A 23,682-nucleotide genomic window follows, 5' to 3' on the forward strand; every position below is an offset into this window, starting at 1 on the left:
CTCAGGGCCTGCAGTTCTTGTCTCCTCTCTCATGAAAAAAGATGTTGTTAAGCTTAACCAGGTGTGCTGGAGAGAAGAGTCTGTAGGAAAGCATGTGCCTGACTTGAATTGTAGCTCAGTACTGATCTCTAGATGGGATTCATAGGATGTTATTTATTACAAAGCTCTTTTCCTGGCCATTAATTTAGGTGCCTCCCCATGAACTGTGTCAGATGGGATCATTATGTTCTCTAGATGTGTATAGCTGTGTTTGTGCAGTTTCCTTGTCAGGGAAATCCCACAAGAGCTCATGCTACAGCATCTCTGTAGGATGAAGGTATTTTTCCTTTCCTTTTTGCTGACCAGGATTAAGACTTTTTTGTTGTTTCATCTGTCACCAAATACAGATTTCATGCTAAAAAGTCTCCAAGTTTGCTGGGCAAATAAGTTGACTTAAGTTGCTCTAATACTTGAGCCCTTTAATAGCCTCTCCAGTTTTTGCAGATGCTTGAAGGGTAAGAGTGCTGTAAGTGACCAGCTAAAATACTGTATCGTGATCTCAAAAATGTACAGTGGCAGAGACTGTTCTGCCCCTTAGCACCAAGCACTGATGGATTTGGGGGTAACATCCCCTTCCATGCAGGTAACCTGGGAGAGCACCTGGGTGCTATCGTGAGCAGCATGGCAGTGGCTGAGCCACAGGTGTCTGTCTCAGGGCTTGTGGTCACGCTGTAGAACTGAATGAACAGAGCCTCTGTCAGATTTACCTGTAGTGCTAAAATCTTCATGCCTCGAAGTGTAAAAGGATGCTGGCATGAGATCCTCAGTCCCTCCTGCCATGGGCTTGGGATTTCTAGTGGATGAGGACATAGTTGACTCTGTGTTACGTGTCCTAGGGTGCCAAGGTTCTCTGCCTGAGCTCACTTCATTCCTCCAGGAGCGCTTTGCCCTGAAAGCTGAATGAGTATGGAGAAGCCTGATGCTGTACCCATACTCCAGTCTTCAGTTACCAGTGCAGTTTGTTTGCTGGCTTTCTAGACACTGCCTTCCTTATTTTTGTCTGATTGTAGTGTTGTGTGTTGTCACGATGGTCTGTTACCTACTTCTCTGGCAGTGTCAAGGCCAGGCTGGATGGGGCTTGGAGCAAACTGCTCTAATGGAAGGTGTCCCTGCCCGTGGTAGGGGGTTGGAACTGGATGAGCTTTAAGGTCTCTTCCAACCCAAGCCAAACCACTCTGTGATTCTACAAACCCTGTGTTATGGTTGCTGGAACATCCTGCTGTTCCCTGGGTGCCTGCACTTTGGTTTCATTGTCTTGTTGCACTGTTTCAGCTGTATCTGAGCAGTGGCTGGTGGTTTTCTTGACTTCATTTATTTGGTGTTTATTGATTGTCGTGGTTTAAACCCAGTCAGGTAGCTTGTTCACTCACTCCCAGTGAGTGGTGCCGAGCTGACAACAATCGAGGTCCGTGTCCGTCTCCCCCCCTGCCTCCCCGCACCGGGGCTCTCCCCTTCCCCGCTCCCGGAGGAACGGGGAGGAGGATCGAGAGAGTGCAACTCCTACGGGTTGAGACAAAAACAGTCCAGCAACAAATCACCACCGCTACTATCAGCTACAACAATGATAAGGGAAAATAACAAGGGAAGAGAATACGATACCACCGGCCAAGAGAAACGAGCTCCACCCGGAAAACCCCTGTCCTTCCGGGTCACTCCCAGTTACCCCTCACCCCGGGCATGACGTGCTGTGGTATGGAATACCTCCCCGGCTAGCCCGGGTCAGGCGCCCCGTCTCTGCTTCCTCACAGCCTCCCCTCCTCCCTGGCAGAGCATGAGCCTCACAGAGTCCTTGGTCAGGGTAAACATCACTTAGCAACAACCGAGAACATCGGCTTCACCAACACTGTTCTCAAACTGGAAGTCAAAACACAGCACTGTACCAGTTAACACAAAGGAAAAACATGACTGCTACTGCGGAACCCAGGACATTGATAGTTTGCTGTGGACAGTGCATGGGGGCTGCTTTGGAAGTGCTCAGGTGTGTTACTGTGTAGTGTGGTTGGGTTTCTTTAAGGCAAATCTGTGTGCATATGTGAAATGCTCTCTTGAAGTGTTAGGCCAAGATGTTTGAAAAGGTGTTTTAGACTTAATTCTAAAATTAGGGGAGTAGGAAGGATGTGGGGAGGTTTGTTAATGTTTCGTGTATGTGATGTTTGGTGGTGGTGGTAGTGGTGGCTGTACTGGGGGGATGTGTTTTGGGTTGTTTTATCCCAAGGTTCTGGAATTCAGGGGTGCTTCCCTACTTAGTGTAATGCTCTGAATGTAACAGGAGAAATTCTCCTTAAGAGCAAGGCAAGAGGTCAGCATTTCTGTTGACTTCAGAGGAACTTCTTTCTGTTAAACATCTTTTGAAATGTGATCAATTACTGAAATGCCTTGGTATGGATGTTGAGGTCTGTTATTAAATACCAGTATTTTTAGTCTGAATTTAAGTGTTAGGAGAATGTTAGAAGTCATCTTACGAGTAATGGAAATCATACTGGAGTATTACCTGCTTGATCACACTGAGAAGATGGATGAGATGGACAATGGAGGGTAAAGGACTGAGCATGCACAGTGCAGAGGGAGTGATACAGTTTGTTCCTGCTCACAATGTCCATGAGCAGGTGAGGACTTGGCCAGCCTGATCAGATGTTTTACCATTATGGAAGGGCCTGTTCCAGAGCTTTGCATGACTTTCTACTGTGTATTTGTTTCCATGCCAAAAAAGAAGGAGGCATCATGGATTATCTAGCTGGAACAAAACAGGTGTATTTGAAGTATGAAATCCAAGCAAGTTGACAAGCGTAGTCTTGAGAACACTTGGGTCATGATGCTGCTTTCAGAGAAGTGATGACCCATGTTCTTGCCAATTTGTCACCTTTCCTTGTAGTGTGGTACTTTTTGGATGGTTTTTAGTGTATTGTTCTGCATGGGACATACTCGTGGTCTAGAGAGGTTTCATTAAAGAAGCAGTAAAATGAGAGTAGTGACATACGAGCTGCTTATATGTGGCTGTATGTTGGTGGTAGAAGCAGTGTGGATGTGATGGTTTACATTAACTCAGGAAACTACAGGTGATGGGCTATCCTCTGGGGCCTTTCCACATACACAGATGTCTCCTGCTGCTGCCATTGCACATGTCTTGTTTCCCCCTCTCTGTCACCTTCAAGACTGTGCTGTCTTATTATCACTGTCTTGCAGAATGAGAGGGACAGATGTGTGCCACTATGCCAAGAGTGTGCCTTGCTGTATGGAAGTAGAACTTGTCTGTACTGAGAGATGACAGAGACAGTCATGGAAAGCAGGGGCTGAAGGATGCTTTACCACACAGCCTGAATCAGTTCCTGCACTCGCATCCAAGCACCCCTGCAAGCACATCTGCTGTGTGTGTCTGACCTGTTGTTAACTCCTCATGCGTTAGAGGTGGTTTGTGTTTCATTGTCAGGCACTTCTGTGTGTTCTGGGACCCTTTCATTATGTTGCTGTTGGCTCCTTGTCCATCTATCTTGCATTGTGAGGAACTGTTCGTTGCTGTTCCCTCTAAAAACTCCTCACCTATTTGAAGATCATGGCACTCCCTTTCCAGACTAAACAAATACAGCTTTTCCCACTCTCCTTAGAGCATTTGTTTCCCATATGTTTTATTCTGGACTTTCTTAAATCAGCCCTTCCCTTTTGTTTGCTAACATGGTTCTAGAGGTTTGAAACAGCAATGAAGACACAACTTTGAAGACTCAAAACCCTGGTGTGCTGTACAGATAGGTGAATGACTTAATTTGACTCATAGGTGACAGTCTGAGATCAGGTATGTAAATAAATCAAAGAGCCACTGAAGAGTTTCATTCTGACAAAGCAGCAGCATGGAGTGAGCTGCACTTGCCCAGCTCTAGAGCATCTCCCATGTCTTCTGGGTAAGAAGCGGAGCTCATAGCCTGAGGCTTATCCTGCTACATACACTGTGTGAAAGGCTGCAGGTGGTTTTCGAGGTCTTGGTGCTGGTGTCGGGGGGGGTTTAAGGAGAAGGGTGGTCTTTCTGCTGGCCCTGAACTTTGTGTCTAGCTCCACATGTCCTTTGTCCCTCTGCTTTGCACACTTCTGCTTGTTTTTACATAGATCTTCTCAACTGATTCCTGCTTTCTAACCAGGGCCAGGGACAAATGCCTTTGACTTTGACTCTAGGTCTGGAAACACTTAAACAAAAGCCTGAGGAGCCCTGAAGAACCAGGCCTGAGCTGAGCTGCTTCAGTAGGACGCTGTTTTTACCCTGTCAGTGCAGTAGACTAGACCCTAAAGCGGCACCTGAGCTGGAGCCACAGTGCTGATGTGTGCCTTGAACACAGGAACTACAATGGTTTGCTGGCTCTGTGCTCTGCCCAGTATTGTTACCAAGGCTTTCCAGAACAGCAGGAAATCTAGATGAAACATTTAGGTGTTTTTTTTTCCCTTGTTTTAAGCTCTATTTTTGCTGTTGTCAGTCTGTGGAAGCTACTGACTTGTGGCTTGTTTTAACATACTCAACCCAAAGCCCAGCGAAGCAGTGGAAGCGTTGTCCTTGACCTTGATAGATACCAGCTCAGCCTCAGCGTGTACAGCTGAGGTCCTTTGCAGGGCTGTGCACCAAAGAGGGATCAGCAGGTTCCTTACACTGATGAGCAGTTCATCCTTCTGTGACACTACCAGATTTTTAGTTGCAAGCTTTGGAAATTGGTCTTGTTGGTGCTTCTAATTTTCTCTTTTCCAGGCTTTTTGTCAGCAGGTCTAACCCATGCACAGCCTGACAGTCAGAAATTCAACATTTCTCGTGTGTCATTTGTTACTTGCTTTTGTGATGAGCAAAAATCTGCATCTGAGGTCGCAGCATGCTCTTTGGTGCCAGCAGATCTGTTTGTAACTGGTCCAATTTATCTGATTCAGGTGCACTGTGGCCAGGTATGAAACCTGAAAGTGGTTTAATTCAGACTGCATCTACAAGTCAGCACAGTGTTCTTACCTGCACTACAGGGTTAACCACAAGCCAGCCCAGCCCAGCACATTATTCTTATTCCATTGAAGGTAACTTGGCATGGTTTTTATCTGCATCTCTCTCCACCTAATTGAGTCCAGATACCACAAATAGAGAGGCTTGCACGTTTGTCCTTGCTTTGTGCATGCTTCTTTATGCTTTGCCTCTTTGTGTGTGTGTGTGTATGTGTTTGGGTTTGTGTTTGCTACGTACCTCTGTATGCACCAGGCTGGCTTGTTGGTGCCATGCTGATGGACTTAACAGGGTGAAAAGCAAATGGGAAGGGGAGATGAGACTAAACGTTGTGTTCTTGCATGCCTTTATTGCAAATGCTCTTGCAGCTAAAACTCTTTATGGTGGGCTTTAGCTTGACATCAGGAACTAAACTGTGTCACACACACTGCCCAGGTTGGTAGATCTGGTAGAAAGTGAATTTCTCACTATAGGAAAAGCCTTCAAATATTCCAACTGCTGGAAGTGCCACATCAGAGAAGGCAGGTGCTGAATTTCACCAGCTTCCAAAGCAGTTGTTAGGAGTAAATGTGCCACTTGGTTGAGTAATGGAACGTTGTTGCTTATGGCAAATATGTGCAAATTGACATGGGGGGTTTAGGTGGGATTTTTGCCATTTTATTTGGGTGATGAATTGTGAAAGTTTGTCTCTGTAGTTTTTTAAAAAGCATTTCAAGAATTCTTTATTTCTTGTGTGATGTTTTCATAGAATAACTCAGGGACTTCAGGAGAATTTTAGTTCAGCCCCAAAGAAGAGTTGACTGTGAGTTCAGAACCAGGTTACTCAGGCCTTTGTCCACTTGGGTCTCAAAAGCCTCTGAGGATGGAGGTTTCTCCAGTTCCAGTGCCTGGCTGTCAGCACAAAAGAGAACCCTTTTCTCTGTTGTCAACCTGGGGCATCCCCTGTTTCCCATTGTGACTGTTCCTCTCCTCCTCCTGCTTGTGCCCCTTCAAAAGCAGCCTGGCTCTGTCTTCTCCATCACTTCCATGCAGGTAGGAGCAGGCTGCTGGCAGGTCCCCCAAAGCCATCTCTTCTGCAGGCTGGGCTGTCCTGCTCCCCCTGCTGCCCCTCACAGGGTGCATGTTCCAGCTCCCGGAGTGTTTTGGTGCCTCTTTGCCAGACCCACTGAATTTTATCAACATGTTTGCTGTGCTTGAGGCCCCAGACCCAATGCAGTGTCCAGATGTGAGCTAATGAGTGCCAAGTGCACTTAGTGATTGAGCATTTGCTTGCTGTGCTTGGCCATGGTGGTACATCACAGAGGTGCTTGAAAGCACTGGGAGTGACAGGGGAGGAACGGCTGCTTCTTGCCTCGCCTCTTCCTGCCCTGGGGGAGCAGGGCAGCCAAGTGAGACATGAAATGCACTCATTGCCATTTCCCAGCACAAGAATGGGCTTGAAGCATCTTTGAAAACAACTGAAGCAAAACCAAATAGGATGAATAAGGCAGGGGAGGTAGAGATACAAGGTCTGAAATGAGGTCTGGATGTTGGGAAGAAAGAAGAGAGTTACAGCATCTTCAAGGCAGTATTTGGGTTTGCTGAGGCCATGAAGCGGTTGGTCCCTTCTGGCACATCCATGCCAAAGGTTTTTGCATGGTTTTTGCCCATTCACAGGTAAAGGATCTGACCCCCAGTGCAGAAAGAACGTCAGTCTCTGTGGTGGGAGCTGTCTGTAAGGATCTGATGTGTAGCACTGGGTAGAGAAAGGGTAATAAAGAAACATTGGAAGGAGACCAGGGTTAAGCTAAAGATGAAATTCATACACAGGGAACCTGTTTTTACCAGAATCCCAGCACTTGGAATCTTTTTTTCCATGGTTTCTTGTGTTCTTTATCTCAGGTCAGCCGCAGCCTCTTCAGAGCACTACAGATGAGAATGGCTTTCTGTGTGCTCTCTGTGACCATCTTGAGAGAGGTGGTACAATAGTGTCTTCCATGGAGCTCATCTGCAGAGAAGAGGCTCTTCTCTGGAGAGCTGCTCTTCACAGTGCCCTGGGAAGTGCCATTCTCTTTAGCTGTAACAGCCTTGATTGTTCCTGTAACCTGGATAGGTGGAAGGAGTTTTATTAGGAAACTAACCCCTGTTCTCCAACAGTTGCTTATGAGGAGTATCTGTGATGGGTACCTGACTCTCACAACTGTGCTCCTAGTAGCTGCACAGCTACTGTAGGTACTTGAGTGTCTTCATTACTGTTATTGCTGCTCAGTGCAGCTTGTCTTCCATTTTCTAAGTCTTCTCTTCCGTATTCTCTCCCATCTGGATTTGAACACTGCTGCTCCTTCCTATGTGGGGATTCCCAGGGGCTACCTTTGTGTCTGCTTCTAGGAAGATGCCACCCTTCACCCTGCTCACCTCTTGTAGATGCTCTGTATTTCTGCACCTCTTTCAAGGTCTGTTCCTTTTGGTTTTCATCTTTTTTTGAGGCGTATTTTGGATCCATTCCTTTTTGCTGGAGCTGTTCACCAGGAAGCATGTACGCTTGACATAACACACTGTACATTAAGAGTTCATGGTGGGGTCTTGTTTCCTTGGGTAGGAAGACTGAAGCCTTCAGAAGCTTGAGTTCTTCAGGCTTGGGGTGAATTCCCCATGGGTGTCATCTGCAGAAAGTGAAGGATTTTGTCAGTGACGGTAAAGTAGAGGCAAGACTGTGGATTTCTGCAAGTGTTTTCATAAGCGTCTGAAAGTGAGTTTTGGTTTTATTTGCGTGCAGAGAAAGAAGGTTTAGCAAAAGAGAATATTTCTTGGTGGCACCCGCTTTAGTACACCCTGATGTTGCTCATGCTAATTTCATTCTGTGTTTTCACTAATCCTCAAGGGCCCCAAACCCCCATGTGGAGTGGTGTTCAATGGAGTGTAAAACCACACAATCTACTAAATGACTGGTGTTCCCAGAGCAGCCTCTTCTGGGTTTTGGAAGAACTGAATGCAGTGACAGAAAGGCTTAAAATTCATACTCCCAAACACCTGTCTCTGATAATTTGACCTGCAAGCTGTTGACAAATCATTGCAGAAAGCCTCATCTGTAGTGTCCCAGGGATTTGGGGAAATACGCTGCTTTCCTCAGTAGGAAACACCCTTTTTATACTATTGGAACTATTGTTACTGTTTCCTTCAATTTCCTGTTCTAATGAGACAAAATATGTTGAGTCAAATGCAGAGAGAATTTATCAGAGCTCGTTTAAAGACATTCACATTCATTTCACTGATTCATCCTGATTCATCTTCGTCTGCTACTATTGAACATCAGAAGGTGGTTGTTGTCTTCTCCAAACTTCTAGTGAAGATATGAAGCCATTTTAATGATGCTCCAATTGCTTGGCAGGGGTGGAGGAAAGGGTTCTGAAACCCCTGGGTTTGCAGGTGCATTGGCTCTCCTTCCCTCTAAGCCCAGTTGAAAGATTACTGGTTTCAAAGTACACCCCACTTCTTTTATGGCTGTTACAAGCAGAGTGCTGTTGGGAGCACAGATGCTTGCACATAGTAAGTACTTCTTTCACAGCTTGGATTGGTCTCGTCTCTTGTGCTTTCCTAGAAGCATTTAATGCAGTAATTCTTCATTTTACAGCATCAACTACCAATGCCAGTCCAGTCTCTACATCCTCAACTGTTGTCAATATTTCCACGTCAGCAGTAGCCAGCATCTCACAGGTAAAACTTCTTCCTTATCATGTTTATGTGCAGCATCAGTAAAATTAAACTAGCAGAAATTAAAGACCTCAAGCACAGCTTCAGGTGCTCAGCGATCTCAACAAGTAAATAGTCTTCATAAATGGATACCTTTAGTCACAGCATGCAAAACAGTTGCTTGCTGAAGTCAGGGCATGAGTAAAGGCAGTTTATCCTGCGGCTCTTGTGTCTGGTATTGCACACTCAGCCAGTACCAAGACCACTTTCTGTTGCTGTCAGTACATCTGGTATCAGAAAATAAAACCCAAGACTAAACCACAAATAGCAGAGCACAGAGAGAGGGGAGTGACACCGCAGTATCCACTTGATACTGCCCTGTTACTGTCACATCATTCATAATGAATTCATTTATGAAGAATGTGGAGAAAGAGGAGTGCCTGTCACTGCTCACAGACCTGCCTGTGCCCTTGGGAACTCTGAGCTCTCAACCCTTTTTGGGGATGTCTTAGATATGCAGAAAGAGCTAGTATGAAGTCTGAGTGCTCTTGCAGGGATTTCCTTTTGACAGGCACATTCTAGCATAAAACTCATCTTAATATAGAACGTTTTCTGAAAGAAGTCACCTGTCACAACTCATCCTTTCCTCTAACAGGACTATCCCACCTACACAATCCTTGGCCAAAGTCAGTACCAGACGTGTTACCCGAGTTCTGGCTTTGGAGTGGTGACACCAGCAGAGAGCAACACAGAGACCACTGCGTTAGCCACAGCCACGTACCCAGCCGAGAAGCCAAGCGCCATGGTGCCTACACGGGCGGTGCAGAGACATTCCTCTGGTAATGGCTGGATCTTTAGCAGGGTGCCTGCAGAGTACCTGACATAAACAGTGCAGAGTGCACACATGGGGAAAGCTTTTTGTCCAAAAGGTAATTGCAGCACCTTTGCATGCTGGCCTGGACAGACAGGATATTTGCCTTCTGTTGTCAGACTGGTCTCACTGGTGTGCAGGGTTTAAGAGCTTAGGTATAGGAAAACATATAGCTATGACAATTCAGAAGACACCCAGTACATGCTCTGGATGCCCTAGAGAGAGGGAATTCCAGGGGTGACTTGAAGAGTTGTCAACAGCAGCTACGTGGGGACTGTTGGTTGACGTGTTGGGGCTGGGTGTTCACTGCAGGGCAGTGGATGATACCCACTCTCAAAGCTCCTGTTAGCTCCAGGATCTCTGAACCTGAATACCGCAGCCAGGTATTCAGATTGCGTGACAGCCATGGCATAGATGCTAGTCCCATGATGGGACTCCCACATGCCTTGTCAAGAGCTGTAGTTTGGCCATCACCTCTCAATGAGTTGTTGCTGATGTGCTGAGAAACACATCCTTTCTTTCTTTCTGCTTTATCGTGTAAAGTGGTTTTGAAATGACAGCTGACCACACTGTGATGTGTTATCACAGCTTCTTGCCCTCTTTCAGGAAGCAGTTGCCCTCTAGTTGTGGTGAGCAACATCAGATTTACCCATGAGAATGTTTCTTAGTTGATATTGCAACTCTATGGAATTGACCTGTTATTTCAAGGCACTGGCCAGGGAATGACCCAATTGTTAATGTTTTCTTGCCATTTTCTTAGCTCTGAAATTCTCCAAGGTTAACATTTTGCATGAATTTCCAAAGGAATTCCTGTGTCTGGTCTTGAAAGACCCAGACTGAATTCAGGCTTTCTCAAGCCCCCTTTGCCCTCTGCCTTCTCACTACAGTTCTAGTCCTATTTGTGAATTAATCAGGCAGAGGTCTGGGATGTTACCTCTTCTGCCTGAACTCTTAGTAAAGGATTCAGAGGGTATCTCCCATCATGGCAGTAACATTCTGCACATCAAAGCATTGATTTTTATGTGTTTTTTTTTTATGGTGGTGCTCTACCATTTCCCTGGGAAGGGTGCTCTTACCAGTAGCAGAATAGGCTCCATCATGTATCTCCATCAGCCATGGCCATGGTGCTTGGCCATGTCTGTGCTTCCTGGACCAATTCGTCCCTGTTATCCTTTACTAATTCTCAGATAGGGCAATGGAGGTGCGGTGTGTTTCCCAGCACGCTGTGCATGTGTGTGTGATTACCACACTCCAGGTAACTCTGTGCTCTGGCTATTATTTAACTGGTAGTCAAAGGCTTTCAGTGGCACAGGAGCAAATAGTGTGGTGGGGGTAACAGCATGTGTTGTATAGTGCTGCTTGCTCCAAAAGGTGTTTGACCAGGAAATCTGAGAGGGAGAAGCATCTTGAAATACTTTCCTTTGTACACTCATTCCAGACTGAGGGATTCTGGTGTTCTCTCAAGAAGTATTAAAAGAAACCATTGAGGAATAAAGCAGGTCCATGGTTGTGAGACACCTGAGGGGTTACAGGCCTTGGGGTGGAGGGTGCTCTGTCCTTGGCTTTGTGCTGCAGGCAGAATGCAGTAAGTAGCTTGGTCCTAGTGTACTGAATGGAGGAAACAGAGCTGCTTTGAAATGATGGGAAAAAGAACTCATGTTTTATGTTCTACTAAGGGTTCAACTACTACTGCATCAATAAAGCAAGGTAACATCTTCCTTTCGCAAAGGTTTGTGGCCAAATATTATCAGCTTTATGTTGCTGTTTGTTTTGAGAGATGGGGGGTGAGACCTGTGTGATTTCTTTCTTCTAGGAGATGCATCCACAAGTCCTTCATTATCAAGAGCAACAGCAAGTAAAGAGTTAGATGAGCAGGCAAGAAAAAACATCCCTGGGAAGAACAGGGGAAAGAGGAAAGCAGATACTTCTTCCTCACAGGACAGTGAACTGGAGGTAAATAGTAATCTTGTTTTCTATAGGTAGCATTGCAGAATAGCGTGGTGGTAAAAGTCCTCTTTCTTTCATTCTGTCTCCATGGCAATTTTCCATCTGCCATTACTGAGAACAATTTGTCTCCATCATCTTCTCAGTTCCCTTTTAATTAGCTGTGGTCTGCTTGTCTCCTCTTTGGTGAGATGAATCATCACAGCTCCCTCAGCCTCTTCTCTAGGCTGCTGACCATCTCGACAGCCTTTTGGTGGCTGCTCTGGTTTCCTCACATAAGTCTTGAACAGGGGCTGCCATCTGGGGTGACCTTCCTAGTGCCAAGTAGGGTGAGACAGCACCTTCCTTCTATCAGCCAGGCACACTTGGCAGTTCATCTTATCACACAGAGAGTGCTGCTGGCTCATACTGCACTTGCACCCTCCAGCTCCTCCCAGCTAGGACCCATAGAAGGGGTTATTCTACCCCACATGCAGATTCTGCAGTTACTGAACTTCTAGTTCCTGTTGGTCCAGTTCTCCAGTTTATCAGAGTCCTTCTATATGAAACTGCTATTCCTCATGGCAACTGATCCTACTTATTTATCATAACAGAGGTGTTTCTGATAAACACCAAAGTCATTTACTAGGTGCTCTCCAGATCACAGGCAGTAAACTGCCCTAGCAGGGCTCTAAAGTTCATTAGAACTCTGATTTGGTTTTATAACTATAAAAGCAAGAAAAGCTTTTGGAAACAGTTTTGACCAAGAGAGCCTTACTCTTGAAGTGTGTTGGTGCACTCTGGCAGTATATAAACTCCACTGCAATAAGCTGAGAGTTTAATGCGTTCAGCCTGTGACATGAATACTGTTGTTCATACCTGTTAAAAGCATGCAGCAACTAACCACAGAATTAACCCTAAAACTTGCTGCTCCATTGTAGCTCAGTGCTTGGGGTATCTCAGCTCTAACCTGCTTTTGTTCTCTGTGCAGCGAGTGTTTCTCTGGGACCTGGATGAGACCATCATAATCTTCCATTCGCTTCTCACAGGGTCTTATGCTCAAAAATATGGCAAGGTAATAATTGTCTTCTCTGTGGAAGAAAGAGTGTATCTGTCATGTACAATTAAATATTGATCTTTGCAAAAGGAACAGATCGTGATAATTTGGTTGAAATGTATGAGGTGATACTTTTGTTGGGGAAAGAGCACTAAATTTGGCTTTACACAGAGCTAGGACACAGACATCACAGTCTTTAAAAGTCAGACTGTTATCATCATTGGGAATCGTTGAGGTCACAGTACATAATGAAAGGAAGGACATTTTCTCCTTTAAAATGTATTGAAGATCTTGTAAATGTTTTGTTTGTGTTGCCTCTGACAATGCAGCAGTCCCTGCTGTGCAGTGCATTGCTGTGCAGTGCTTTGCTGTGCAGTGCTGCAGTGCTTTATTACACTTTGGGTCAATGTATGAAATATTAAATATTAGAGAAATTGTAGTTTACACCATTGAATGCAGATGGAATTACATCAGGCTTGATAGGCAGTGGAAACACTGTGCAATGTAACTGGTGGAAGATTGATACCAATTTACTCCTCCCTGTAACCACAGTGAATTTACCTCTTTCTGCTTTGCCAGGACCCAACTATAGTGATTGGCTCAGGTCTGTCAATGGAGGAGATGATTTTTGAAGTAGCTGACACCCACTTGTTTTTCAATGACTTGGAGGTACGTGGCAAATGGTTTTGAAAGGCAAAGCTCCACATTACCTGGTTAGAGCTGCACTGCACCCTTTGTGAGGGCTCTTGTGCTTCCAAGCCACTTAGTGCTGAAACACAACAGTCTGCAAACCTGAAGTGGTTCTAGGCACAACCACATCAGAGGTGGACTCCTTTAGCTGAGACAGGCATTCTGCAGATTTCTAGTTTCATGAGCTGTCATAGCTCTCTGGTGGGTTTCTACTTGATCCTGTATAAATAAGAGGAGTGATTTCTGCTTTGTCTTCTATTTGCACGCCGGACTGGTAAGCACTTTGCTGTCACAGATTCTGTTTTGAAAGGAAGAGCAGAGATGTGGGGGAAAAAGTGACCTTGAGAATGTCAGATCTCAGGGGCTTTGACTAAGCCAAGGACAGAGCACAGCTTGTGCATCTCAACCAGTGTCTCAGGACATTACACTGGCAGCATAACAAGTGTGAAGGACACGCTTCCATAGGCATGCTGCACGTGAGGAGGTCCCACAGCACCTTCCATCTGTCCTTCCTGCAAGCTCTCTCTGCTGCTTCTCATTCCTATCCTGCCTCAAGGACTTCTGATCAACTCCCATCCTCTTTCATGCACAGTATTCTTTGCCAAATTAAATACATCTCACTGTTCCACACCACTTCCACTGAAGGCTGAATATGAACAGTGAACGGTTAATCTTAGGTGCATCACTGATGCACATCATGGAAAAATGATGGGTTTATTGATGCAAATAGAAACTTAAATGAAGTTTAAGTGACTGTGACTGCTTGCAAAGGTGGTAATGACAGTTACCTCCCTGCCCCAGAAAGAAACAAAGCATCCAATACAGGCTTGGTTTAGATCACATGTTCTTTAACCTGCAAATTTCAGTCTGTTTGTGGATTATGACATGACTTTGTTTCTTAAACAGGAGTGTGACCAGGTACACATAGAAGATGTGGCATCTGATGACAATGGCCAGGATTTAAGGTGCTGTATGACAAATGTCTGAAATGTATAGCTGATGCAGTCTGGTTTTTGTGGGGACTTCAAACCCAAATGAGGTTAGGGGAGGGAGGTCAGCATTGTGCGAGGGCTGACACTTGGCAAATGGTGTTTGTTTGCTGGGGGGGGTTTCTTTGAAGACCTACAAAACATGAAGGCTTTCAGAATTATAGTGTGAATTATATTGTCCACTGCAGAATGTTGCCTGTGTGCTCAGTGATGGAGAACCAACACTCCAGACCTCATGATCTTGAGCTTTGACAGTCTCATTTACATCCATCTGTGAGCTGACTGTGCAGGCTATCAGAGGGGTGAGGGTATGAGAGCTGGGTGGGCTCATGGAAAGGTCTGAGAAGTGCCTGTCTGTCAGAGAGAGAGAAATACAGGGCAAGTGGTGAAGCAGAGCTCCTCTTCAAGGTGCTTTTCTAGCTGCTGCCATCAAGCCTGCCTCCCCCAGGAAAGCTGCAGTGATTCTGCTGCTGAGGCAGAACACGTCTCACATCTGCTTTTCTGAAACAGCAACTACAATTTCTCCACGGATGGCTTCAGTGGCTCAGGCAGTAACACAAACCACAGCTCCTCAGTTGGTGTCCAGGGAGGAGTGGACTGGATGCGAAAACTGGCCTTCCGCTACCGCAGGGTGCGAGAGATCTATGACAAGTACAAGACCAATGTTGGAGGTGAGTGTTCACCTACACCAGTATCTGAGCACTCAACCTGTGGTGGCTTCTCCCATTGCCTTGAAACAGTCTCAGCTTCCAGGTGCCCTCAGTGCTGTTATTTACTGCAGAAGAGGCAGTTGAACTGTGGGCTGCCCCTCTCTGTGTTGGACTTGCCCACTCAGCTGGGAAAACCTGTGGTTCTTGCCTTGCAGGCCTTCTGAGCCCGCAGAAGAGGGAGGCTCTGCAGCAGTTAAGGACTGATATAGAAGTGCTAACAGATTCCTGGCTGGAAACTGCACTAAAGTCCCTGCTACTCATACAGTCCAGGTATGGGAACTGGAAATGTGTATATTGCTTTCTCAGCCCTTTCTCTCAGTCTGATTGGTGTTCAGTGCTGTGTTGCAGCAGTGCCTGTGTGTAATACTGCTGACGTTTGTCACAGGTACTGACAAGCAAAAGGAGTGAGAGCAGGCATTCCACTCCTTGGGGTTTTTCTGCTGCATCATGTGTTGTTGGGATGATCCCCATAATAGGACTGTGCTCACACAGAATTCCATTTCTGCCAGAGAATTCCTGGTTTAAACAAAAAGCAACCAAACCAAACCCACAAATCAAACCTCTTGAAGGCAGGACAGTGAAGCACATGGCACTTTGGGAAGCTGAGCAAGCTGCCCAGGGTGGCCCTGGCACCACTGGCCATAGATGGGCTTTTACAAGTGTTTTTTCTTCTTTCAGGAAAAACTGTGAGAACATCCTGATCACAACCACCCAGCTGGTGCCAGCTCTTGCCAAAGTTCTCCTCTATGGATTGGGAGAGGTGTTTCCCATTGAAAATATTTATAGTGCTACAAAAATAGGTAAGGGGTTGTGCTGGTGCCTGGCACTGGGATGTCTGCTGTGGATTTTTATATAGGAAACACAGTTCCTGCAGCTGAGCAGCCCCCTTGGCTGCTGTGGTCCCTCTGGCCATGTAAAAGTGATGGCTTCTGGCCTCACAAGCTGAATTGGGTGTTATCTGCTTCCCAGTAAGATGAGAATGTGTTTCTGTGCTGGGAAGAAGGGACCTGTTCAGGCTTTGCCTGTTCTCTGCCTGAGGCTCATGGTAGTGGGATTCCTTTGGCAGGTAAAGAGAGCTGTTTTGAGAGGATCGTGTCACGGTTTGGAAAGAAAGTCACCTATGTGGTGATTGGAGATGGGCGAGATGAAGAGGTGGCAGCTAAGCAGGTGAGTTCTGACTGCAGAGCTGGGATGTGGGTCCATGCAAAGGGAAGTTTGCAGTTGTTTTCTGCAGGGACCCTCTTTCCAGGGCTGAACTCTTCAGGCCAAGGGGAAACTTTGCCTTTGACGCAAGAGAGATCTTACTGCGTTAAGAGGGGGAATTCTGTGGCTTGGGGGTTTAAAGTTTGCGTTTTACTGTTGTTTAGCATTGTGTATAACATTGTCCCTGTAAGACAGTATCTTGATGTGGCATGTCTTGATCATGCAGCTATTAGTTGGGATAAATGCAGTTTCTCAGAAGCACAGAGGGCGTCTGTCATCGTACAGATCGATACAGAGCATCTCCCATTGGTCTGAGTGACAAACAAGGAGCAAACTGGTTGTTCAGTCCTGCCAACTAAAGGCAGTGAAGCACACAGGTTGATGTCAGGACATCACCTCTGCAGGCTCCACATGCCTGCCACGTGCCAAAGTTGTCACTTCCCAGGAAAGGCTTTCCAGGGTAAAGCAGCAGCTGGGGTTTCCATCAGGAGCATGCCAAGCAGCTGCTGGCGCTGGTACCTGTCATAAATAGATGTGCTAACAAGATCAGGCTTCAGATACACACCATGCAGCTGAGATCCTTCCTGAATGTGGTGTCACAACCTCGCATTGCACAACCCTGCAGCTGAACCTTGCCTGCTTCCACCTCGCTGTGAAATCAGCCCAGTAAAGCTGCCTTTGTCGTCTCTTACAGCACAACATGCCTTTCTGGAGGATCACAAACCACGCAGACCTCGTGTCCCTTCACCAAGCCCTGGAGCTAGACTTCCTGTAGGAAGCCGGAGCAAAGGTGTGACTGCAGCTCCTGCAAGCCCTCTCCAGCACTGGGGAGGCAGAAACCTCGTACATTTGGGGACTCACTTTTCAGCTTGATGAAGAAAACATACCCAAGGAGAACTGTGCAGCACAACGCGGCCCCAGGGCACGACCTCAGGAGCAGGGGCCTTGCCAAGTACAGAGGTGTCCTATGAGGAAGCTCTGGACTCAGCAGAGCTGGAGCTCGTCTGAAGAAGAGACTCACAGAAGCCAGCTGAGCTCCTCTAGCAGGTAGTCTCCAGAGGGAGAGGGTGAGCCAACACAAGTGCTTGTAGGAGCTTTCTCCCTTCTGTTCAGCTTAGTTGTAGAACCCAAGTAACCACAAAACCTTATTTTTATAGAGAAATCCTGATGGCAGAGCTGAAGCTCCCTTGTTCCAATGAGAGCTGTGGGCCTTTCATAGGAAATACTAATGAAAATGGCAAAAATACCTCCACTGCTGTGAAATGTGTCCTCTCTCCTTCCCTGGGTGTTCAAAGCAGTTAATTTATTACAATGTCCTCATGTTATTTCCTCAGTGTGGGATTACTGGAAAATAGAGAAGGGGAATGGTCGTGGGCTACGTGGGTCCTTGTAGAGGAAGGTCTTGGTGTTGAGTTGATCCTGGTGGCTTCCAGTCAATGTGTGCTCAAGCCTGTTAACCAGCAGCAGATCACTGGATTCCATCCGTGACCCAGGCCATAGATCCCACAGATTTTCCCTGAACCAGGAATACAACTGCCTGTGAACGTTAGGTACAGCACAACAGCACTGCAGACTGCTCCGGTGGGAACAGCCCTCATCTGGACTAGGAATAGTTTGAGAGGACTGAATCCTGATGGGTGTTACAAAGAAGGGAATGGTTATTAACCTTCACCTCCACTTTCCTGACTTCATTGTGAGAAGAGGTTCCTTTTAGTAGAATCTGATTCCATTTTCTTGTATTCTTCTTTGCCTAATGACATAGAAACAAACCCCTTGTTAAGAGGGACTTGCTTTTGGAAGACACTGTGCCTCAGCAGCCTGGAGCCTGTTGGCTTTGGGAATGATGGCTCGTTGGAAAGAGGCCCTGTTGGTCCATGCCCTGCAGTGCCAGGAACCAGGAACTGTGGCAGGTCAGGCTAGGTTCAGTGGTTTCTGCCTCCTCCCTGTACCTCCAGGCCACCAACCCAGGCAGTGCCGGGGGTCCCTGCGTAGAGAAGTCTGCTCTGTCCCACCACACACCTCTGCTGAGCCCAAACCCCTCCAGACCTCCGGTCCCCAGCCCAGCATCACCCTCCTGGGACACACAGGGCCAGGGCTGACCCCACGGCGCTGCAGGGAGGATGCTGTACCACAGCCATGGGTGCTGCGTTTGCTGCAGACCTTCCATGGCATTAGTGACTGAGGAGCGATTTCCATCAGTGCTGGGGACCATCATGGAGATGTGCCTGGAGCAGGGGGTTTGGATCCCTGGCGCTCAGGGGCTGCACACAGAGGTGTCACCGGGGTTCAGATGTCCCAGCCTCCAGTTTTTGCTTCCTGGTTTTTGATCAGAGGAGATTCTATTGGTGGTCACAAGAGGGCTCTGCTTTCCATCCAGCTCCTTGCTAGCTGTTGGCCTCGTGCTCTGATCTCAGGTGGACGCTCTGGGTCTGTTATTTCCCCAGGAACTCTGCTTTAGGACCATGCCCCTTGTCTATTACCTGCTGCCTGTGAGCAACCTGCCCTCCGGTCCCATTAGAGGAGCCAGTTCGTGCTGTGGGTGTTACTGAGCAGCTCAGGAGGGGATGGAGCAGGCTGGGTTGAGGAGAAGCCAGGAGCCCATGGGAGATGTTCTTCCATCTGCCACATACAGCACATGGGGAGCTCAGGCGTGTCCCCATGGTGTGTGCTGGGGTTCCACAGCAGCCTGGGCCCCGTGCAGAGCAAGCAGAGACGCTGCAGGGCTGCAGCTCCGTTGTGGCCGGGTCCACAAAGAGACCTGGGGGTTTCTCCCTCAGCTGGAGTGCATCCTGTGGGAAATGTGCTGTGCCAGGGAGCAGCCCCATTGCTCCCAGGGGCTGAAACGGTACCGAGGGTCAGGACTCACCTGCAGTCAGAGGCTGTGCTGGATCCTGCGGGTCCCCAGCCCTTCCAGAGCCCTCCTGGAGCTGTCCCAGCCTGTTGGGAGCACGCTGGCTCCTGCAGTTGAACTTTGGGATTAAACCCTGTGCCTTAACCTCCCACCACCCGGCTCCCCAGGGCCTGCAGCAGGCTGCAGAGGGGGTGCTGCCCCCCGCCCCCCAGGCTCACCTTCAGCTGCCTTGACTTCAAACTGCTTTAAGGAATGCTAAGATTTCAGCAGCCTTTTCCCTGAGTGTGGAATGGCTGCAGCCAGGGATGCTCTACACTGGTCTTTGAATGTATGTGAAGTCCTTGTCTAACCGGAGGCTGTTGGTACGTTGTGTTCATGTCTAATACAGGCTGCCCTGGCTCTTTTAAGGGTTCCCATCTCCTGTGGGTCCAGAGCAGTAGCTCTGTCCCTCTGGGTTTTCTTGTCTCTGTGCTCTCCTGTTCCCCCTGACCTGGTACCAAAGCCAGTGCAGGGGCAGCAGCAGGGCTGTGCCCCCCCCCATGTGCTGCTGCCTCCCCTCCAGCTTCACCACTGAGGCTTAACCCCCCCTGCCCCGCTCTGTTCTCTGCCTCCAGGGGTGAGCTGGGAGCAGCAGGGCCCCAGTGCAGCCCCTGCTGCGCTCCCAGCCCCGCTGCAGCGGGACGGGGACGAGCCCTGGGCACTGCTGGCTGCGGAGCCGTTGCCTGTTCGTGGTCTGCAATGGGAACTGTCCTGTGAACTGGAAAACAAATAAAGTCTTTATTTTCTATAGTCACTGCTCCAGCCTCTTCTGTTCCCTGCACCCCCAGGGCTGGGCTTGGGGGCACCGGCATCATTAACGGGGGGTTCCTGTGGAGGCACCCAGAGGTACCGGCTCTGCTGTGGTGGCTGTGGGGGGGGCTCACGGCGCTTGGATAGTCCTGCAACAAACACCAGCAATGAGCCCTCCTCCCAGCCGCTGCTGCCGTGCCCCGGGCCTTGGCCTTGGGCTCATCTTGCCATAGGAGCAGCAGTGAAGGGAGCTGCCTCCCCCAGCCCTGCCCCAGTGTGTGGGGGGGTTCCCTCCTGGGACAGGGTCCTGCCGGGAGGGTGGGTGATGGGGAGCAGCCAGGATGTGCTGGGCCCTGCTCAGGTGGTGGCACGGAGCCGGGGGCAGCCCCAGAGGGGAAGCAGCAACCACATTGCACCCCTACAGCTGAGACCTGGCCATGGCCACCTCCAGCCTGGCCCCAGCATCAGAGGCACGGGCCAGGGAGCGGGAACACAGCAAAGGGACCCCGAGGTGTCTGTGCTGAGCCGCCCTGCGGCTGCTGTCCCTGCCTCCTGATCCCTTCCCTGTCCCTCCCTGAGCGCAGTGATAATGATAACGGGCAGTCTTTGACCTCGACAGCAAAGCAGGAGGCAGGTCCTGGTTGGGGACAGGAAGCTCAAGCGGGGGCTTGGCTCCCGCAGCAGCGGCACGCACAGAACTCACCCTTGCCTTGTTTTGGGTTGTTTTTTTTTTTTTGAAAAAGCTAATAAATAGAAAGAAAAGCTACAAGGCAGCACAGCCACATGGCCCGAACCCAAGGGCATGGCCAGGGGAGATGTGGGCACCTCCCCCGGCTGCCCAAAACAGCCCTGGGGGAACAGAACCAGGAGCAGGATGAACAAATCCTGGGCAAGTCACTCTGGAGGAACGGGCCTCAGGCAGCAGACTCCGCAGCAGCAGCCCCATTCAGGAAGTGCTGCCCCACAGGCCAGGAGATGGAGAACTGGGTCTGGACCAGCCACCGCATCCGCCTGTTCACGAGGTCTGGCTCCGAGGACGACGGGAGCTCCATCCCACCGCTCGTCCCGTTGGCATCCACCTCGTCAAAGCCGCGGTCCTCCTGTGCCCGCAGGCTGGGGTGCAGCCACTTGTAGTAGGTGACCCTCAGCGCCAGCCCCAGCAGGTAGCAGGGCAGGGCTGCCGAGACCACCGGGATGAGGTAGGAGTGCTCCTCAGAGGGGGAGCGGCACCAGAGCCAGGAGAGGGCCAGGAGCGTGCTGTCCACCAGGATGAAGCTGTGGTAGATGATGCTGCGGTGCAGCGTCCTCCCCGGGGACACGTTGAACCAGCTGAAGTAGAGGATCACGGCCACCATGGCCCGGTAGAGCTGCTCGGGGCCAGGTGACTCCATGAAGTCCGTGCCCTGCAGGCTCACCCAGAGGAACATGGCCAGCCACACGAGTGGGAAGTGCACAGCCACGGCGTAGGGCCAGAGCAGGGAAAAGAGGGCGACCGTCAGGATGCGGGGGCAGATGAGGAAGAGGTTCCACAGGAAGTAGACGATGGAGGAGCTCACGCTCAGCTCGTACTTATCCTGCAAGAAGGAGCGCAGGGACTGGTGATAGTCCAGCAGAGACCAGGTCACACACAGGAACGTGACGCAGAGCCCCAGTCCTGCAAGCACAGTGGTGCAGATGTTGAGGGCAGATTGAGGGGGGTCCGGCTCAGCTCAAGCCACCCCCCATGCCCAGCATTGCTAAAATGAGCTTCCCACCAGCTCCAAAGCAGCTCCTGCACTGGGGGCAGAGCCTCAGCACCCGTGGCTCCCCATGGTGGAGGCAGAACCTGGCCTCTCCCAAGGGATGGGGAAGCAGCAATGGGGCCGAGCAGCTCCGCAGAGCCCAGTCCCAGCCAGGGCAGCCCCCAGCACACACGGGCACACAACGAATGCCGGCTCCCCTTCCACTGCAGTGACACTCCCCACCTCAGCACCCTCAGAGCACCTCCTTGGTGCCCTGCGCTCCCCCCTCTGCCCATGCCCACATCCACATCCACTCAGCATCCCCAGCAGGTTCCCGAGTTCCCCCCCTGCAGGGCATGCAGGGGAAGGTCCACGGAGCTCCCTCAGCTTCAGCCCTGCCACCCCAGCCCATCCCGTCTGCCCCATTCAACCGCTCTGACCCCCAGCCTGCAGCCCCCCAGCCCCTGCCCAGCCCCTCACCCTGGAAGGGCTCTGCCTTGTTGGTCTGCAGGATAACGCAGAGGAGCAGGGTGAGCTGCGGGGTGTTCTCCAGGAAGGTCTCGAAGAGGCGCAGCATGCTGATGTCGTGGCACAGGAAAGCCATGTGGCTCTGCTCCTCGCCGGCCTCCTCCTTCGCCCTGCACACCTTCCAGCCCACCTTCAGCGCATGGAGGCACCTGAGCCGGAGAAGGGCAGCGCTGAGGGGCTGCGGGCTGCGAGCGCTGCAGGACCCGGAGGACGGCTCCAAACACCCCAGTTCCTGCCCAAACCCCTCCCCGCCCCTTCCCAGGCAGCGGCCACAGAGCTGAAGGGAGCATCGGGCTCGGCAGGAAGCCGGCACAGCGGGGAGAGCCCGGAACGGTTCGGGATGGGGCTCCGGGGCGTTCGGGGCTCCAAGGCGCCGGCACAGCGGGGAGAGCCCGGGACGGGACGGGACGGGGCTCCGGGGCGTTCCCGGCTCCAAGGCGCCGGCACAGCGGGGAGAGCCCGGGACGGGACGGGACGGGGCTCCGGGGCGTTCCCGGCTCCAAGGCTCCGGCCCCGGGAGCTGGAGCAGAGCCGGGGCTTTGGGACGCAGCCGGCGCCAAGCGGGGCCGGGCCGCACCGGGGACCTCCACCCGGTGTCCGGTGACCCCCCCCCCGGAAGGGGCGGGGAGCGGAGGGGTCCCGGGGGACGCGGTACCTGCAGAGGAAGCCGAGCTGGAGGAGGTGGAGGGCAGCGAGCAGCGGCGGGGGCGCGGCGGGGCGCAGTGCGGGCGGGTCTGAGCGCAGCCAGAGCCAGCTGCAGCCCTGGGTGAGGACCGAGCCCGCGGCGCGCAGCGCCAGCACCAGCGCGGCCAGGCCGGGCCGCCCGCCCCGCGCGTACCCCGCCGCCACCCACCCGTCCGCGCACACGTCCAGCGCCGCCGCCGCCGTCCCCGCGGCCGCCAGCACGAGCTGCAGCGGCCCGAACGCCCGCGCCATCGGCGGCACCGGCACCCGCAGCGCCCCCGGCGCGGCTCCGCCCGGCCCAGCCCAGCACCGCCCCCCCCCCCCCCCGGGACCCGCCCTGCTCGCGCTCCGGGCGGTACCGGGGCAAACCCCGGCGGCAGCGCCCGCTCCGGTGCCCGCGGCGCTGATGGACCCGTCCCGTTCGCATCCCTGCCCTGCCCTGCCCGCACTGCGCTGGAGGGCGCGCTGCGTGTCACGGGTAACACGGGCGTCCCTTCCCTGCGCCCTTCCCCTGCGCCAGCGCTGTGCCGGGGCCCTCGAGGTTCATGGAGAAGCTGGCACAGCCCCGGTAAACCACGTGTGTGTGGTTCAGGGTGTGAGCAGGGAAGGGGGCAAGGTCAGCAGGCAGTGCCCAGCTTAAGGAAGAACCCAAGTGCGGACAAATTGGGAGAACACGAAGGGAAAAGCTGTTTATGCTCTGCAATTTTAATTTAAAAGATAATAATAATGTGTGGGGTTTGTTCATCAAGACGTCTGGGGGGAGGGAGGCTCTCTGTGGCTGTTATGTGAAACAATTCTCCTTTTTGACTCTGTACCTGTTGTACTCTGTAGGTAATGGGGGGAGGTCAGTTGTATTGTTGCACAGGATTGTGAGAGAGAAAAGGGGGCTGGGTGGCTCGAAGTAGTGTCTTGTTGCAACGCTTGAGGGGAGGAGGCTGTGACGGGGAGGAGGCTGGCAGCTGGTGCTTCTCGAAGCCTCTGGGAGCTTCTCGAAACTTCCC

At 50.7% G+C, this 23,682-nt stretch overlaps 2 protein-coding genes across 4 annotated transcripts in view; one reads left to right on the forward strand and one right to left on the reverse strand.

Moving 5' to 3' along the window:
- Positions 1-17,847, forward strand: part of EYA3 (EYA transcriptional coactivator and phosphatase 3) — a 32,299-nt gene extending 14,452 nt beyond the window's left edge. The window contains exons 7-18 of one of the 3 annotated variants that reach the window (XM_062611503.1): positions 4,936-5,073; positions 8,607-8,689; positions 9,321-9,504; positions 11,350-11,489; positions 12,451-12,534; positions 13,096-13,185; positions 14,113-14,171; positions 14,706-14,866; positions 15,061-15,175; positions 15,584-15,705; positions 15,972-16,072; positions 16,803-17,847. In XM_062611503.1, coding sequence (XP_062467487.1) covers positions 4,936-5,073; positions 8,607-8,689; positions 9,321-9,504; positions 11,350-11,489; positions 12,451-12,534; positions 13,096-13,185; positions 14,113-14,171; positions 14,706-14,866; positions 15,061-15,175; positions 15,584-15,705; positions 15,972-16,072; positions 16,803-16,883 — 1,358 coding nt within the window. In that variant the 3' untranslated portion in view covers positions 16,884-17,847. The remainder of the gene's footprint in view (positions 1-4,935; positions 5,074-8,606; positions 8,690-9,320; positions 9,505-11,349; positions 11,490-12,450; positions 12,535-13,095; positions 13,186-14,112; positions 14,172-14,705; positions 14,867-15,060; positions 15,176-15,583; positions 15,706-15,971; positions 16,073-16,802) is intronic. The other 2 variants (XM_062611504.1, XM_062611505.1) reach the window with 2 other exon arrangements.
- Positions 17,848-20,581: 2,734 nt separating this feature from the next.
- XKR8 (XK related 8) lies at positions 20,582-22,957 on the reverse strand. The gene is made up of 3 exons (XM_062611369.1): positions 22,653-22,957; positions 21,950-22,146; positions 20,582-21,402 (listed from the first exon to the last, which is right to left on the reverse strand). Exons 1-3 carry the CDS (start codon positions 22,931-22,933, stop codon positions 20,663-20,665), a joined length of 1,218 nt encoding a protein of 405 aa, XP_062467353.1. The 5' UTR covers positions 22,934-22,957; the 3' UTR covers positions 20,582-20,662.
- Between the last annotated feature and the right edge of the window lie 725 nt (positions 22,958-23,682).

This window comes from Pezoporus occidentalis, unplaced genomic scaffold (assembly GCF_034315485.1).
Source record: "Pezoporus occidentalis ecotype Australia unplaced genomic scaffold, CSIRO_AGI_Poc_V1 ctg153, whole genome shotgun sequence".
In the NCBI taxonomy this organism is placed as follows: Eukaryota; Metazoa; Chordata; class Aves; order Psittaciformes; family Psittacidae; genus Pezoporus; species Pezoporus occidentalis.

Excerpts from the sequence above, each read along its gene's own strand:
- XKR8 (XM_062611369.1), bottom strand. The coding sequence starts at position 22,933 with ATGGCGCGGGCGTTCGGGCCGCTGCAGCTCGTGCTGGCGGCCGCGGGG. Across the intron at positions 22,147-22,652 it reads CAGCTCGGCTTCCTCTGCAG|GTGCCTCCATGCGCTGAAGG; the intron begins GTACCGCGTCCC and ends TCTCCGGCTCAG. Across the intron at positions 21,403-21,949 it reads CAAGGCAGAGCCCTTCCAGG|GACTGGGGCTCTGCGTCACG; the intron begins GTGAGGGGCTGG and ends CTGTGCTTGCAG.